Here is an 18,190-nt window from a genome sequence, read left to right as displayed (position 1 = left end):
CTCCTTTTAAGATCACCTTTTTATAAGTAATAACTGGTATCTATTCTCTGTGATCTTAGAAGAGTCTTCCAAAAGGAGAGTAAATTACTGCATCACTTGATTAATAGTAAAGATTAATATTTTTTTAAGTCATAATCATAAGGGAGGGGCAGAGAATAACTATTATTGCAGTTTTTTGTAACTGGTTTGTTTTTTGGTACACCACATTGAAACTAGAACATTATTCAAGAACACCCATCACAGTGCTTAACAAGATTTAATGTACATTTATTCTTAACATGTGGAACATATAAAGATTTTATACTGAATAAATGATATTCATTAAGCCAGAGGAAAAGGAGGAATTTACATCAAGTTTTTTTTCCTTTTTAAACTACATTATCTTGAAATACAAATGCGGATTCTCATCACTGAAAAATCTTTGAAGTTGTGTTTCTTCCTTTTTTTCTGTATATTTTTTTTGTCTGTAGACTGGTAACCATTTTCTTAAATCAATCCATACGTAACCATTTCCACACCTTGATTTATAAAGCAAATTGTGATCGGCTGCTCTCCCGAAATAGAGCATGACTTTATACATACAGAAACTTGTACATTACCCTCGGGTTTTTTTGGAGATATGGCCCAAATGAAAGGAAAATAAAATTCTACTGTCACTTTGGAGTTACCACATCATGGAAAAGAAACTAAAAACTTTGTACTTAAAAAAAAAAAAGATGAGGGCATGTTTAATGTACAACTTCTATATACATCACGGCCCTTAGGCAATAAAAAAAATATTTAAAAAAATGATTAAAGGAATTGTGAAGAACTGTCATTGTGGAAGGTCAAACAACAGATGCAGACAAGACAGTTCTGGTGAGGAAGCAATTTATGTTTATCGTCATCTGGTTTGTGTTTAAAATCTTTTAAACTTTAAAAACATTTTTTTGTTTTGCTCCTAGCCTAATGTAACCATTTCTCCTGTGGAGAAACCAATATCATTTTGTATTTTGACTACCGACTGACATCCTCGTTGATCCCCTACACCTACATCACTAGAATTTTCTATTGCACAGAGCTTTGGGTGATGGTGTACAGGTTATTTTTATTTTTCCTTTTTTTGAAAAAATAAAACACACAGGAACTTGGTATGTTGGGTTTTTTTTTCACCTTTTCATTTCAAAGTGGTGAGATTTCTTTCCCCCCATCATACAATGGTTTGCCACAATTTTTTTTTAAAGTCACTAGTTCGCTTCCCAAAAAATATGTAATACAAACATGGAAAAGAACATGGAAAAGGATAATCTATGGAAAAAAAGTGTGACCTTTGAATGTACTAGACAGCAACTTTGGTTAAAAAAAATAAAATAAAAAGATGTACTTATACACATAGACAGCAAATATTAATTTCATAACTGTTCAAATTAATAATTTCTTTAATTCCCAATTGGTAAATAGTGAATGGGGCAGAGGAGCAAAGATTCTTTTTTTTCTTTCTTCCTACGCTGGATAAACAAGAACAGAAAACAGCCAGTTATATGTGACCCTCTAATCTCCACTCACACATGCTTGGCTTCTCACTTATGTCATAACTGCCCAATCTGAAAAAGTACATCACAGATGACAGATGCAACCAGAGAGTTCAGGACAGCAGATATTGAGATATCCAGCAAACGACCCTCATGCAAAAGGAACTCTGAGCGGTTCTCGTCCACTCTAGCCATGGCTAGCAAAGCCTTGGCTGCCCTGCACATCATGTCTACGCTAGGTGGCTCCAGAGGTGGAGGCTGCATGTGCATGAGGTTATGCTGGCTCTGTTGGTACTGGGCCATAGTGACCCCATCCTCCAAGAAACTTATCAAATTTCCAATGCTTCCCTTCTGCACAGCTATTGCCCTTGCTGCTAACATGTCCCCCTGGGCAAGGTTCGATAAGAGAGCCATGGACATTTCTCGGCAGACTGGGTTTTTGCGGTCCCCAACGTACCTAACTAAAGTAGCGTAGAGTTTCTCCTGACGACTGAATGGGGGAGTGGCCAAGATAAGGTCCACATTATTGTCTTGGATACTGAGCTTACACAGGGTCTCCAGCACAAGTCTTTGAGGCGATAGGACTGAGTTGGGCCCCACAGTTGGAAAAGGATCCTGTGCCTCTGCAGATGGGCACACCATCCAGTGCAGCAAGCCATCCAAAATTGGCAAACAGATGCTTTCTGTATAAGCAGACAAGTCTAGCTGCCCAGAAATGTTGGCTAATGTGACCAATGTATTATCCCTCAAGACCTCGAGGCAGTCCCACCACCACTCATCCTTGCTGCAGGCCACCCCTTTGTCCTCCTCTTCCTCTTTCTCATATGTCTGTGGTGCTCGCTTTCTTTCCGGATGCTCATGGTGAAGGAGGATCAACTTTCCCAGGATCAGCACCAAGCCTGGATGTTTGGACATTTCGGCGTCATTGCCAGGCACAAAAGACAAGCTACGGACAATATTTGACACACAGATGCAGCGTTTAGCCAAGGAGTCTTGCCAATGAGTTATGGTGCATAGAGGAGTCTCATCCCGGCTCCTTGGCTCATCTTCTAGCAGTTTAATATTCCGGTGGCTTTTGGCTTGATGGATCCCAAAGGGAAATTTACTGCTCTCTGTCTGGGAACCAGGGTTTGAATCTTCGGGCAATGCTCCTGGTCGAGCTGACAGGACATCATCGATGGTAGCTGTTATACTTTTTTCCTGTTGTTCTTCAGGTTCACCTTTCCCTTCCAGATCCTTCTTTTTGCTTGGAGAGTTCAAGGGCGGAGGGGCCCTCCTTCGTGGAGGAATCTCCATCTTGCTCTCAAAGTGAGTCTGGATGTGTTCAGTAGTATCACCCCCACCAAGCTGCCAGTGGAGAAGCCCACTGTTGAATTCCTGAACACGCCCCAGTTTGTCAGATCTGTCAACAACAAATAGATTATTTTTCTTTACAATCTTTATTGGCAGCTTGTCAAATTTACTGGCTTGTTTTGGCCTCTCACTTGGATCAGCAATGGCACTGGGAGTGGCAAAAACAGTGCTCTTTTCTTCTCCTTCTATTTTTTCAATTTCATCTTCCTCCTCCTCCTCTTCATCCTCCTCCTCATCTTCATCAAAGTAGTCAATACATTCATCATTTTCCTCCTCTTTTCCAGTATCCACTGCCAAGGACTGACTGTCATCCTTCTTGACTGCGTTGTGATCAAGTGCTTTGTGACCTGGATCTCCCACTTCATATTCCATAAGGATTCCAAAAATGTCAATCAGGCATTTTCTAAAATATTCTACCAAAAGCTCAAGAAATCCAGATAACTGGAGAGAGAAAAAATAAAACACAAGTCAAAAAATCAGATGAACATTTTAGACTTCATGGAATTTGTTAGTAGCAATGAACATATTCCAATATGTGTTAACTATGTATGCTAAACAATCTGTTCTAGCTTGTATTTAGCAGCGACACTCTGAGTTAGTTTCCAGACCTGAAGAAGAGCTCTGTGTAAGCTTGAAAGCTTGTCTCTCTCACCAACAGAAGTTGGTCCAATAAAAGATATTATCTCACCCACCTTGCTTCTGTAATATCCTGGGACCAACCTGGCTACAACAACACTGCATACATATTTCTATGAACGTTTTCACACATCCTACAAACTACTGACAGCCAAGCCTTGAATGACAAACATTTACTAAGGGAAATTCTTCTTCCCTTCTGTCCATTCCTGAATTGGTGTAAACTGTCATAGCTCCTCTGACTTCACATGAGCTAAGATGATCTACATACATTAAGGACCTGACCTACTGTCTCTAAACCAACTTTCCAATATGTGGGACTCTGGCAATGCTGATTCTAGGAGTTGATATTCTTCCCCCTGTAAGATGTATATAGCAGAACAGTTTTCATTATGTCCATGCATATTTGAAAGCTGTTACTGGCAGGCAGTTCTCTATGCTGTAAGATACCCTCAAAAGTAGTTTTCATTTGTGTTTAAACCTGGATTAATGTGTAATTATTGCACTACTGGAGGGCAACACTTGGATTCCTGGTGCTGGTTCACCCTCTGTGGCTTTATGTCAAAGATGAATTACTGTTACTACATTAAGTCCCAAACATCTGCCTATTAATTGTTCTTATTAACTATGGAATAATAATCAGGGATCCTTGAAATCCATTTGCCATGGAAAAACATGGAATTTGCATTTTTATAGAGAATCTTTAGTTTTTACATTTTGTGAAAAAATAAAAACATGTATTAACTACTGACTAAATTTTACTGAAATACCACTGTCACTTATTCAATGCACGGAACCTCCCTCTCTTGTTGTTGATTTCTGAATGTGCTTAAAATTAACATGCTCCAATAAACTGCTTCCGGTGTATTCAGGTTACTCAATGGTGTATAGGGGTTCGTGTTTTAATGGAGCTCAAATTTCATTTCAGCCTTCAGATGTAATTTAAGTTATGAAAAGATGCCGAAAACTTTAAAAATCACCCCTAAAGACCGTCACTGAGTTTGGCAAGGACAAATTTCATGCTGATGATAATGTGTTGTTCTGTACTGTATGCAGCAAGGCTGTAGATTACATTCGAATTGTAGAACACATGGAAAGTGCTAAACATAAATGTTTATGACAAGAATGGAAAGGAAAGGAAAACAAGAGGCTCAAACAGTGGGGCCATCAACAACAGTAAAGAAACAATGCGCTGTGACTGGATTATTCCAGTGTTTTTGTGCATTTAAAAAAAACCCCTATTTTCTGAAAATATAGAATACAAACACAGAAGTATTTAGTATACGTAAGAAATACAAATTGAAATTCTATTTATTTTATTATAATGATTGATGGCACTGGTAAGCTTCAAACTTACTTAATTGTAAATATATCAATAAAACATTGTGTTCAACTGATATATATATATATTGTGGCTTGGGAAACTGAAGTTCGGCGTTTAACTTTAATCATGGAAAAGCACAGATTTTTATGGTTTTTTTATTGGAGAATGTTGCTTTTTTCTATCATGGAAAACTAGGATCCCTGATAATAACTATTCAGTGAAAATACATACTTTTCTCTGGATGTCCCATCTTACATCCAATTTCTATTTTTCTAAAATAGTTTTATTTTATAGGGTGGACAAATACGTTCATATTCCATGGTTCTCTTAAGACTTCCAAACCCTCAACTATTTAAAAAAAACCCACCCCAAAAAAAAATCTACATTTAACAACTGCAGAAACATCATATGGAATCTTGATCAGCAGTTCAAATCAAGCCCAAGACAATAATACCCAAAAAAATCATAACTAACTGATGGCTGTACAGTGTTTTGTGTGAAATAAATTGAAGGTTTTAGACCCAACTCTAGTAGACTAGATTAAAAATTCCCACCAAACTGGCACAGAACCTCAGCAAAAAAGCCAAGGATTAAATGGGTCATAGAAACTAAATTTAATAGAAACTAAATAGACTCTATTCTACATAGCATAGGTTCTTATACCATACTCATCACCATAGTATCTGCTACCTTGACTTCTAGAACAGGGCTGAAAAACACTGGAAGGTACTGTAGGAGAAGCTTACACCATTAGATCTTGTGTTATACATGGCTTGTAGATAAATAGTGGATTTTGGTTTTAGCAGCATTATCGATCTGACACCTTCTGTGAAAACCTAATTCCTCATTTTTTTAAAATCAGTATCCTGATATGACCAGTGCTAACAACCAATGCGTGTTTTTAGTGTACCTGACCCGAAGAATACCTCAAATCAGTTTCATGCACAGTTTTGTAATGCCTCCCTTTTCTGCAACACCCACTTTGCCACACCACTGACCTATTGTAGTTTCCCTGGATTGCCCATATGTCACAGTAATGAGTATGTATTCATGGACATTGCCTTCTCCCAGTGCTGCAATGCTCCTTATCCCTCAACTGTCCATTTTCACAAGGGATACTCCTCATTTTAAGCTTATAATTTACCCCATCCCACACTAACCTGGGTTCCTCTTGTAGTTCATTGATGTTCAATCAGCAAAATTGAGGTTATAGAATCTTTTAATTGACATTTTAAATTTAAGCTAATGATAATTAATTTTAATGGACTCACTCAATCATTTTCCTGTGTCCCTCAATTCGGATTTTTGACTTTATCAGGTTGAGAGGTAAAGTGCCTTCTCACCTACCTGCGAAAGGTTGAAAGTAGCAACAGTGCTGTCATCATACAGAAGAATATTAATAGTGTCTAGAGCCCAGGTACTTTCAGCCAAAAGGCCAGATTTAAGAGACATCATCACTCGCCAGGCCTCAGGAGTTACTGGAGAATGAGAGAAGAAAAAAATATTAGAAGCAGTGCTTCCTAGAGGAGAGCTGGTGGACTTTCAAGAGAAACTTCTGACACGCTGACTTTAGAGAATACAAACAAGGTGGTCTGCTAAACAGGGTGTGCTCAGGTTCTACCGTATGGCACTGAGCGTCACTGCTTCCACCATGTGGTCCAGTTCATCTTCTGCCTTTCTGGCAGAACATATGTGAGCCTTGTTTCTAGTGTTTGAAACTGGCAGTTTTTCTTGCCTTTCCTAGTGGTGAGATACTTTTACTAATGTTTGAGTAGTCGAAAAAAATCTATGAAACAAGTTAAATAAAACAAAGAGTCCAATGATCATTTTGTTTCTGCCCTTTACTCCTGTGTTGGGGTAGCAGCTGGAAGGAATGCTGAGTGTATCTTTATCACACTGAGATGTATTTAATTGGTAAAGCACACTGAAGAGATCATACAGTAAAGTATTCAAAAGCAGTGAAAACAGCCAGGTGTCTCAGTGAATGCTATGCTGGTAACTCAGGAACTCGGCTGAGGAGACTGATATGATGGAAGCTGCAACTAAGAGGGCCTCACATATGTCATCTACTATCAGTATGGGGCAGAGGAAAGGACAGAACGGAACAACAGAAAGGACATGAGCAGAAGTAGGAACTTGAACGAGTGAAGTGTAGTAATGGGTTCAGTCAAAATAGGAAAATTTTGGGAATAATGTGGAAAAAAATTATAAACTCTCAATTGTACAAGAGTAAATATTATGGGAGTGAGCACTAAATCACAGTTGATGCTATAAAACAATCTCCCCCCCAAAAGATTAAAATAATTCTTTAATTTAAAAAAACAGTCTTTCTTAAGATTATCTGAGTGATTTTTAAGAATATTTTCCATGCTCGTCTATGAGATGCAACCCGGGTCTATCCAAATGTTAAAGAAGTCCCAACTGTGATAAATATATAGTGCATGACTCAAGTCACTGAGGATCTTACACTAACATCCCTGCACTTTGGACAGACAATTACACAGTATGCCAAGTCAGAATGGCCTCTTGAATCTTACCAGTATGATTTCACACTAACATGTTTCCACCTTCCCCCAAAATATCACCTCTAACAGCACATTCCTATGTGATACCTAGGAGATAACTTCAAGTGCATTCGCCCCTTAGCCACAGAAAACCCATCTCCACCAATAACACAAAGTCTTGCCATCAGAGTTGCAGGGGAAATTCTTATCCTGGCTGGATATAAGGCTTGGCATTAAAAAACAAAAGGCCATTTAATGAAGGTGTGTGAATGTCAATAAACAGTGCAACAACACTATGCTTTGGTATGCTTTCTGTGCCACAAGAACAAACTTTGCCCAACTGATGGTTGTACTGACCATTCCATAGGTGCTGTAGGGTAGCAGCTAACACATGGAATTTGAGAGTCTAAACTGCCTTAACACAAAGAGAGACCTATGGAGACTACAGGGCTCAACATTCCATGCTCCTTTTGTTCCCAGCTGCTGATGTCCAATGTAGCATTTCCTGAGCTGTATTTGACCTGTGGGATGACCACCCATGCTGTACTATTTTTTTGGTGCTATTATGTTTTAACAGACACAATCACTTTACATTTAGCTGAGTTAACTTTCTAAGCAAGGTCATAAACTCAAAGTGGAAAAAGAAAATCAAAACTGAAAATCAAAACAGATTCTTTAAGACTATTTCTGTATTTAGACCTTTGTTTGATGCTCACCAATATCTTTTGAGGTAATCTTTCGTCTTGGTTTTAAGACTGGTTGCGATGCTTCTACAGAGCCTGGAGGGAAAGTAATTTCTCGCCTAATTGGTGGTGGCTGGGATGGAGGTCCTGTGACTTGTGACACTGGAACTGTGGGTATAACCTTCTGCATCTTCATAGAGGGTAGGAAAGGAGACTTGCTTGGAGACATACGGTTCTCTAAAGAGCGCTGGAAGGATGCTGGACTTGGAGCCCTAGAGATGTGGTTTGGCATTGAGGGTGGTGTCTGGTAGGACGACTGAGGAGGTCGAGTGATAGGCTGCATGGAGGCTGAGGATGACATGTAAGAAGGCTGCCGTTGGTTGACATGAGAAGGCCACTGACTCTCATGGTTTATTCTCTGGTCAGGTACCATCATATCATCAGTGCGGTTCATCCCTGGATAGGGTGGGGCCTGTGCAGGGCCTCCAGGGCCTTGCCTGTTCTGGTAAGGGTAAGGCATATCATTTCGTGTTGGCCACATATTCTGCTGAGGACCTTCACTGGTGGATGATGATTGCATGGGGCCACCAATCATCTGTGGGGGTATTCCATGCTGCTGGATTTGTCCGGGGCCCTGCATCCTCTCCCTGTTATAAGGATATGGATACTGTCCCTGGATAGGCCTCCTGTCTGATCCAGAGTAAGTGTTGCTGTACTGGTTATACATTTCTTGCTGCTGATTGCCATACTGCATGTTATACATATCCCCTTCATGGCGTTTTGCTGGAGGCCCATACATGCCATCCATATGACGCTTATAGTTCTGAAAAAGAATGTTTTGGAGAAAAAAGCTCAATCATATTGACAGTCAGGAGTGATATTTAATATGTAATTAAAAAAAATTACTGGCATCCTTAGATTCCATGACACTAATATAACGGCAGCATTTCAGAATGAGCACGTTACACAGGAGGTGGTAAAATAGTAATTTTATAATTATTTTTTGAACAAAAGGTTTGTTTCTTTTCCTATCATACAAAACATATATGAACTGGCAGAAAGCTCATTTTAAAAATCAAAAATTCTTAGGACTGCACAGAATGCTGCTTATAGAGTCAAGCTAGCAATGCTATGGTTATGGTTGAGCCAGCTTATTGCATTTTAAGACCCTACTTTGATGTGCTTATAAACTTATATTTTAAAAAAATTACCTCTGGCTAAAATTTCTCATGTTAGCTCTCAATCCAAGGGTGAATTTTTTGCAAGTTTGATAAAATTCTATTGCTCACTTAGGACACATCTAGGCATGAACAAGAAATGATCTTCACCAGCTAAGGTATTTTTTCAGTTTTTTTATGCTCAAACTACCAAAAAAAATCTTTTTAAAGTTTCAGATTTGTCACAGACTTAGTCTTCTTGGAGGACAAGTTTTGAAAGCCTTCTAACATCCCAAAGCACGATGCTTCTGCAAGTATGTATCCAGGACACTGGAGTTTGAAACAGAGTATAAGTCAGGCTGACTGGTGGGAGAAACACCCATCTCAGTTATGTCTGGTGTTCCAAAACCTCCACTCATCCCTGCCAAGAAGATGAATCCCTCTCCCTGAATCCCCTATTCACATTTCATGTCTGATTATTCCAGCAGTTAAATTCAAACATTCTATTTTATTCTAGATAGGTGCTTATATGGTGCTCATCACTGTAGTAAAATACTCCTGGAAGGTGTTCAGATAAGTGACATGACTAACATCTGTCATGTGTGGTTCTTTATGTCTCTGAGCATCCTCCCTCTGAAGGGGGAGAACTGTGGGCACAATGTGGTGTTTTGTTTTGATAGGGGTTGATATTTTGTTTTAAAAAGTACATGCTGCTCTGTGTTTATGTTAGAGAAGGCAGGGCGAAGAACTGCACCTTGCACTTTGAGTGGAAGGTGGAGAGGTTTGTAATGGTCTTTAGTTCCTGGGGGAGCTTGCTTCACAGTTCGAGCTACACTGAATGCCATGAGGCAAAAAATGTGAATTAAATGTGCAGTTTTTTGAATATATGATCTATGGTAAGCTCAAAGTTATGGCTCCCACAGAAACCTTAACTCAGTCACATTGCACAATGTATACTAATGTACTAAAGTTAACATCATATAAAATTCTATATGCATGCAACATGGGTCAGTTAGAATTGCTCTGGGAACCATTAACTCTCATTTTCTGACTTTGGTGCATGTAAAGTCCTAACCACTGAATTGCATGAATGTTTTAATTTGCCACTGAGTTGTCAAGTTATTTCAGAAACAAAGGGTCCATGGCCAGCTTTAGGTCTTACACATCTATGTAATATACTGGGTCTGTGACATGAACTCTAATGCAAGACACAGAAAAACAGGCATCATGTAAAAATTGTCTAAGTTGAACCACAATTTCAAATTCAATGGTTATGCATAAATCCATTTAGACCCTGATCCTGCAACACTTGTGAACATACTTAATTTAAAACATGCGAGTAATCCCACTTCAGAGGGACTTCTGACATGATTTAAAGTTAAACATGGATGTGTTTGCTGGATTGGGATCTCAGACAGTCAGATACTCAGGGGGAGGATATAGATGTATAAAGGGGTATAGCAGGACAAAAAGGCAGCATGTCAATGGCACCTCTAAAGGAGGGTCCCACTATGGTAATTCAGCCATTAACTCCCACCCAACCCTACGTCACCCCACCAGCCTAACCTTAACTTTGTCCCCTAATACGTGACGAAATATACAAAAAGGTCAAAATAATACATTATTCAGACACTACTGGAAATGGATACCTAGAATAGGAAATGAGATTTTATATTTTCTTAAGAATGTTAGTTTGACTATATATTTTTGCAAAGTTTAGGGCGTTCCCGTCTTTAATGAGAACCTCGTTAACTCATTCCCTGGATACCGTAGTGTGGGGTATCACAGGCTATTTTTGTTATTGATCTTTGTAATTTCTCCACTAAATCACCCCAAATGGCTAAAAACGCTGCTCCTCAGCAAGACCAACAAAACAAATGTGGAATTTCTTGACCATGACATTTTGGAGATAGTATGAGAGAAAAAAGAGAAGTATAACATTTCAAAAGTGAATTTTAGATACATTTCCAAAACCCTGCAACTTTAGAGCTTCACTTCTGAGTTTTACTGAACTTCCTAGAAAACCTCTGCCCCACACTGAGATGTGGTATGTGAAATTTCAGGAAGATAAATTTATTTTTGGGGAATCCTGGCATGTTTGAATATCTTATTCTAGCAACCTAGCACCAGCCATAATTACAGAGTGAGTACCAACCGCTTTATCATACATAGAGGTGGAATCCTAGCCCCATTGATGTCAATGGGATTTCTGCCAATGACTTTAACGGGGCCAGGGTTTGCACACATATTACCAATACATTTTACAAAACCTATGTCTAGAAACAGTACTCATATTTTCCAGCATATTCTGTATATTTTATATATTACAGAAAGGCTCAAATGTTGGAATGTTTTAAATATTTTTTCAGTGTTAGTAATATATTGGAATATATCATCTGCTATACATTCAAAGTACATGTTCTCTCACGTGCAAGTTTTATGATAGTCTTGGATTATCTGTGTGACACTCTATGCCAGTCTTAGCAACTATGACGCTTAGGTCTTTCTCTTCCTGCCAGACTTCCTTGGTTTCAGTTGCCTGCCTGACGTGCTTTCTGCTCTTCCAGTCAGCAACTTTCCTATTTGTCTCTGCAAGCTGGGTGGTGCAATATTATCAGCCTATGAATCGCATTGTTTTGATCTACCTGCTTACTGTACGTGGGGCTTTCACCTGTCATGGATTCCACACCACAGAATCTTTGGGTGACCAGATGTCCCGATTTTATAGGGACAGTCCCGATTTTGGGGTCTTTTTCTTATATAGGCTCCTATTATCCCCCACCCCCTGTCCCGATTTTTCACATTTGCTGTCTGGTCACCCTACAGAATCTCAACTTTAAATTACACCCTTCAACATAACTAGTACATGGCCTTGTTCTTGCACATCCGCTGCTAAAATGGGCCCTGATTTTGGCCCACACTATGTTGCTCACCTGTGCGAAAACTACATGCCTTTTAAGAATTTGTTTTAATTTCATATTATAAAGTGTATTTTGGGGGGGTTGATGTTTACAAAATAAATGTCATGAATATAAATGATTCCACCTCTTTTACCTGCTGCTGTGGATACATTCCAGGTTGATGTCCTCCATACGGTGGTTGTCCTGAAGGAGGTCCTTGCCCTGGATACTGCTGCCCATATGGTTCATGCCTAGAATGATGCATTCAAATCAGCACTTAGTACTGTTGGAACTTCCAAGCCACTGGACAAATGAAATTGCTCTGAGGATTCTACACCTTAAAGATGGCCACCACCATGAAACATTCTCTTTTCCATACCACCTAATTTCCATACCAAGACTTTTAACACAGTGATGATAATTTAATTTTTTAGAATGGATGGTGACACCTTTTTGGGCATATTGCCAAAGTTGTTTGACCCCCTACAAAGATGTCAATGAGAGGAAAATTAAGAGTCTCAGCAAACCCCCGACCTTCACAAAACCGATTAAATTCCTTGAATTCCAACAGTCAGGAGCTCTCAAGTATTGCACTAATTCAGCACTAAGACTATTGGTGGAAGTCAGCCGCAAGGATGTACCAGAAGGAATTACTACACAGAGTATAATAAAGCAATATAGTTGTAACAGAATGAAGCAGGATATATATTCTAGTAAATAAAATATCTGACCTACAGTGCAAAGAGGGTGCGTTCAAATTCTGAAGAGTTTTAAAAAGTGGGTCTCATCAAGAAACCCATTTTATGGAACATTGAAGACTCTACTGAATATAAAAAATATTTTAAAAATTGGTTTAAACTGAATTTGTGATTTTCACTAGAGCACAGTAGCACAAAATGAGTTTAAACTCATGAACAAACTATGAAAAATATTTCAAGGTGCTACACTTCTGCGCTGGAACTTTTAATAAATAAATGTATGACGACTAAGGCCCTGTTTAAATAACGATTTCACAGACTGCAAGGAAATAGTGAAATTAGCCCAATACTGTGATTTTTCCAATAGTGGGGAGGCAGAAGCAGAAATGCCCAAGGGATATTGGAAAAATCACAGGGCTGGGCTAATTCGGCTGCTTGAGGGAAACCATGTGTGTGGGTGTGACCACATGGTGCCAGCCATCTGGCTCAGGCTGCCGTTGCTGCATCCTGTCCAGCCAAGCAATGGAGAGATTGTCAGTGGTGCTGACAATGTGTGCTGATTAGAAGCCCTGGCCCACCCCACAGCAGCCTCTGGCAGGCCTGGGTGAGACACCATAGGAACTGAGACCAGGATCCACTATTTGGAGCATGAGCAGAGGGTAAGGGGGCTTCTTGCTCAGCAGGGAATCAGAGGCATTGAAGGGGGCTCTGACCCAGCCGCTCCCACTCCTGCTGGTGACTGCTGTGGGGTGGGCCAGGCCGGGGCTTCTAACTGCTGGCTGGCCAGTCAGGAAGCAGCCACAGTGGCTGGGGCTGGAATTGAGCGTGGAGTGAAACAGGCCTCAATGGCTAGTGCCATGTGGTGGGATGGCCACTTCTGCCTCCCTACTGTTGGAAATATTGCAGCAGTGCCGACCCTGTGAAATCCCAACACTTACCCGTGATGATGATGTAATTTTTTTAAAACTTTCAATTTACATATGGCCTCAATGAGGACATATTGTTCTTTTTTGAGGAATAGTATAGCAGTTAATGAAATACTGTGTCATAAAGTACAGAGTTAAGGTTGCACTTACAAACTTACCTGTGGCACTTCCTGATTTTTTGAGTGCTTAACTGGGCATACTTTTAATTAATTTTCTTTTTTTAAATGAAACAGAAAATCATTTGAAGGGAAGTACATGGAAAGCAGTAAGGATGATAAATACCTGGCGCTGATGGTGGATAGCAAATTGGATTTGAGCTTGCAGTGTGATACGGTAACACAACAAGTATCAATTTCAGTATGGGTAGTGTACACAAAACCATCCTGTCACAGACCAAGATGTTAGCAGTCCCTTTGCATACAATACAAAAGAGACCACACCTAGAATTTTGAGCACAGTTCTGGACACCAGAATACGTTCAAGGGCAATTCAGGAAAAAGGAGCAAAAAAGATGAAAGGGCTGGAGAATTTGACTTCTTAGAAAGAATTAAAAGAACTAACATGGCCTGATTTTCAAGGTGATGAACGTCCACAGCTCTCACTGATTTCTGTGGGTGTAGTAGGTGTTCAATTTCTCCGAAAATCAAGTCAGACAGAGAGGTTATCTAAGCAATGTCAAAAGAACTACTTAACTGGTACGAATTGTCTAGGGTTGTCTGAAATAATATAACAGAGTAATGAGATGAAACTGGGCAAAGGAAAATGGAGGCTATATATCAGGAAATGCTCTTTAAGTGTTAGTGTTACTTAGACTATAGAATGGCCACCACCTGAGCCTCAGAGTTTGTATAAGCCTCAAAGTTTGAATAATTTAAAACAAGAATGGACAATTTGAGAATATAACGTTGTGTACATCCTGTATTGGCAGCAAATTGTGTGATTTCTTTTTCTAACATCTATAGCTCTATGGAAACACAAAATCAAATAGCTCTCCCAACCCAAAAACAAACCCAAAGGAAAAATCTCTATAGGAACACACAAACAAATAACACACCAAGCTGCTGAATATTCTGTTTACACACAATCAGTAGCTGCTAGGATTTAGGATTATCTGGTTAATGCAGATATTATAAACAGAGAAATCAATGTTCACCTCTGCTGGCCAGGGTAACGATTAGGAGAGTACATGCTTGGGTCACTGTTTGAAGGCACCATGTTGCTCTGACCAGGTGGTCCCATACTGCCTTCAGGACCCAGCCCATGATCCGACCTAAAAATGACAAAGGAAACCTCATTCTGTAAAAAGCACTTATTCTCCAAAATCGCCAAATCAATAAAACTTAATGGAAAGGATTCTTCTGGCCTAAGACCTTCTGCTGGGACCTTTAATCTGGCTGACAACACAGCAACGTGGCTTTTGTTGAACAAAATGATTACAGTTGTGTTATTCTTTCCCTACTGCTTCAGCCTAGGATTGTGAAAACTGGCCTACTATTAACTTAGGAGGCCAATATTGTGCACTACATTGGCTGCCATCAGGAAATGTTAGCAATGAAGCAAAACTGTACAACTAATTGAAGGTAACAATGGGAAAAAAATGTTTCTACAGTTCCAGCTTGCAAAACATACTGCAAAACTCAGTATATCCAAACACTCCCAAACCTTTCTGCCTGCTCCCAATGATCAGACATCAGTGATTCTATGGATTTAAAAAAACAACACTTTCCCAGGATAAGGAAACGGGGGGAAAAATTGGTTTTACTTCACTGAAATTTGGACCTATGGGGATCTAAACCTTCAGCCACTGAACCTCAGTACAGAGGATCACTATGGTCACACACTTGAAGTGCAGCATCCCTACAGCACAGTATAGACCCTGAAAGCTCCAAATGAAGTTCTAGTCACCAGCAGACCAAAGAAAACATTTTTAAGATGTATATTTTGTTTTTTATATAAAAAAAATCAACATCTTCCGTTTAGGTATGAACAGGGCAAGAGGACTAACACAAGTGCTATTTCAGCAAGTCACAGCACAACACAACAGCGTGCAAAAAGCAGCTGTCAAGCAGACCCACTTGCTGATCAGCTGTAGGTTGAGTGACTTCTGAAGTGTGACAACTCTTTCCCTATTAATTTCGGCAAAAAGCTGGACTCTCTCATTACCCGTGGCTTTACTCCCAGTGATTTAGTAAGCAGCTGCAGGAAGTGACGGCTGCTAGGTTCTCTGTAAAGGACAATGGGGCAAAGGAGAAGACGACAGGATCATTTTCACTAACTTTGCTGAAGATTGACTCACCTCCTGTCATAGCCACCTCCATAAGAGAACTGCTGCCGCTGGCTCATGCTTATGGTGGACATTGCTCCAGATGGAGTCTGGTTATAGATATCCTGTATTCCACTATTGGGCATTTGTCCAGGGGCCATGAAGGGCTCACTGCTTCCAGGCACTGCAATAATAAGTAAAAATGGAAGAACTGCAAATTAAACATCTTATTTTTGGTTTCAAAGATGAGCTTCCAAGGTCTGTTAAATGACATCATTTGAAAAAACTCCTGAAGCCCTAACAGAAGCCACGCAGAATTACTAGGTGTCTGACAAGCTCTAGGAGAGTGATGAAAGCAAATAAATCAGCACTATCAATAAGATGGAACAGCAAGGTGGTCAGAATATCAAATAACTTCAAATGAAAAAAATCAGATTTGGAATCTCATGTTAGAGAATTAAACCCATCAGGTAGAAAGCTTTCTTCTTCCTCAGTGTCCTAAAGACTCAAGTTGGACTCTGTTCACACTTGCTCTTCTTAGCCCAACAATGTTGACTCAAACTCAAATCTCTAGATATCAGAAAGGCTTATGCACTAGCCTCATGGCTTTAATTAGCACCCAGTAGCCACAGGGCTGTTTTCTTTCCCTTTCCCAAAATGGGGTTGATATCTGTGTAGAGGATCCTGTATCCTGGAGGTATCCCCCTGGGCAAGGTAGGTACAATTCTAAGGGTCCAAGAAGAGACTTGGTCAGCACCAGCCATGACATCATTTAGTAACAAAGGATTCAGGGAAGTAGCCCCATCTCAACTCTCTAGTTTGAGACATCTGACATAAAAAAACAGAGGTGAGGGTGAAGGTAAGGAGGCAAAGGAAGAATAGGACTTCTCCAAGAACCAAGCTTTCCACTTTCTGTCACTTACTGCCTTAGAGCAGGCCAGATTTGTAACTAAAGCAATGGAAAGAATAGTAGGTGAGAGAACTAGCACCCTTATAATAAAGAATCAAAGAAGCAGTTCTATTAATTCCAGGAGCTAGAGATTGGGTATATGCATGATAAGAGGGTATTTAAAAATGCTACAGGAAGCCCTGGAATTGTTCCCCAGGTTTTGTATGCAATCACCACCTTGCCAAACTCTTTTATAAATGCAGAGACACCATCAGCAGAATGAGCTGAGTGAGGGAACAGATCTGACTCACACGTGATCATCTTTCCAAGAAGCCTGAGCTGATTTGACAAAACTAATTTTAACTTGTGACCTAATCTAAATGTGAAATAAATGGGTATGTGCAGTAAACCAACGTGATCTCAAGATGACCGTGGAAATCAAAATAAGTTTAAGCCGGAAAGGATGTTATTTCCCCTGAAGTTCTGCTGTACCAGGGTCCAGGGCAAAAGGCATGGGATTTAAAAGAAACATAAGGCCTCTACCCAGCTGCTGTTCCAAATGGTCTCATCAGCATCACTTTCTCTCTCTTTTTTTAAACTAGTGACGCCAGTACATCACCACTTCTTCTCCTCTCCCTGTTCTTTGTCCTTTTCCTCTCCGTTACCTCATCTTTCAGCTGCCACTGCATACTCTTAAACCTCCATCATCTGCTCTTCTCTCTTCTGCTCTTATGAACTCTGAACCTCTTCCTACCCTCCCCCTTTCCTATACACAAACATGTAGGAGAATAGTTCAAATTATTCTTTCCTAAGATACTTTAAAATTCACAGAAAGACCCTGAGTGAAGTGCACCCGGGGACTGAGTTAGCTTTAGTGTTATTCTCATTTTTAACTTTCTAAAACACTAAACTTCGAATTATGTGGCACCTTTCACCACAGGATCTCAAAATGTCTAACAAACATTAATTAATTACACCTTGTAACACTTCTGTGTGCTACATAGTTAAGTATACCTATTTTACAGCTGCATAACCTGAGGTAAAGAGGTTAGGAGATTTGCTTAAAACTGCACAGTGAATTTGCAGTTGAACCATGATAGCACCTACGAGTTCTGACTCCCAGTTTCCTACTCTAACAATTAGAAATGCTATCCCAAGCTGTAATATAGTTTACTATATTCAAAGATGCTACTAGAGCATTAAAAAACCCCAGGCCCAACTAATTTAACCTGCTGATCCTTAGCGGTATAGTCCAGTCACAAACAGTACTGTGTAATAGTCCTGAACAATTATTTTGGGATCCCGTTGAAGCCCGAAGCCTACACTTACATAATTTAACTTTGAGA

General features: G+C 39.8%; 1 protein-coding gene across 27 annotated transcripts in view; it reads right to left on the bottom strand.

The window, feature by feature from the left end:
* Positions 1 to 237: 237 nt before the first annotated feature.
* Positions 238 to 18,190, bottom strand: part of ARID1B (AT-rich interaction domain 1B) — a 399,185-nt gene continuing 381,232 nt past the window's right edge. For 18 of the 27 annotated variants that reach the window (XM_065590352.1, XM_065590344.1, XM_065590347.1 and 15 more), the window contains 6 exons: positions 15,989 to 16,139; positions 14,846 to 14,962; positions 12,223 to 12,319; positions 8,045 to 8,834; positions 6,172 to 6,302; positions 238 to 3,305 (listed from right to left, as the gene is read on the bottom strand). In XM_065590352.1, the coding sequence (XP_065446424.1) occupies positions 1,569 to 3,305; positions 6,172 to 6,302; positions 8,045 to 8,834; positions 12,223 to 12,319; positions 14,846 to 14,962; positions 15,989 to 16,139 (3,023 nt within the window). In that variant the 3' untranslated portion in view covers positions 238 to 1,568. Of the gene's footprint in view, positions 3,306 to 6,095; positions 6,303 to 8,044; positions 8,835 to 12,222; positions 12,320 to 14,845; positions 14,963 to 15,988; positions 16,140 to 18,190 lie in introns of all 27 variants that reach the window. The other 9 variants (XM_065590348.1, XM_065590361.1, XM_065590357.1 and 6 more) reach the window with 2 other exon arrangements.

Source organism: Chrysemys picta, chromosome 3 (genome assembly GCF_011386835.1).
Source record: "Chrysemys picta bellii isolate R12L10 chromosome 3, ASM1138683v2, whole genome shotgun sequence".
Taxonomy (NCBI): domain Eukaryota; kingdom Metazoa; phylum Chordata; order Testudines; family Emydidae; genus Chrysemys; species Chrysemys picta.
The sequence above is the reverse complement of the archived record's forward strand: the minus strand, read 5'-3'. Positions and strand labels throughout refer to the sequence as shown.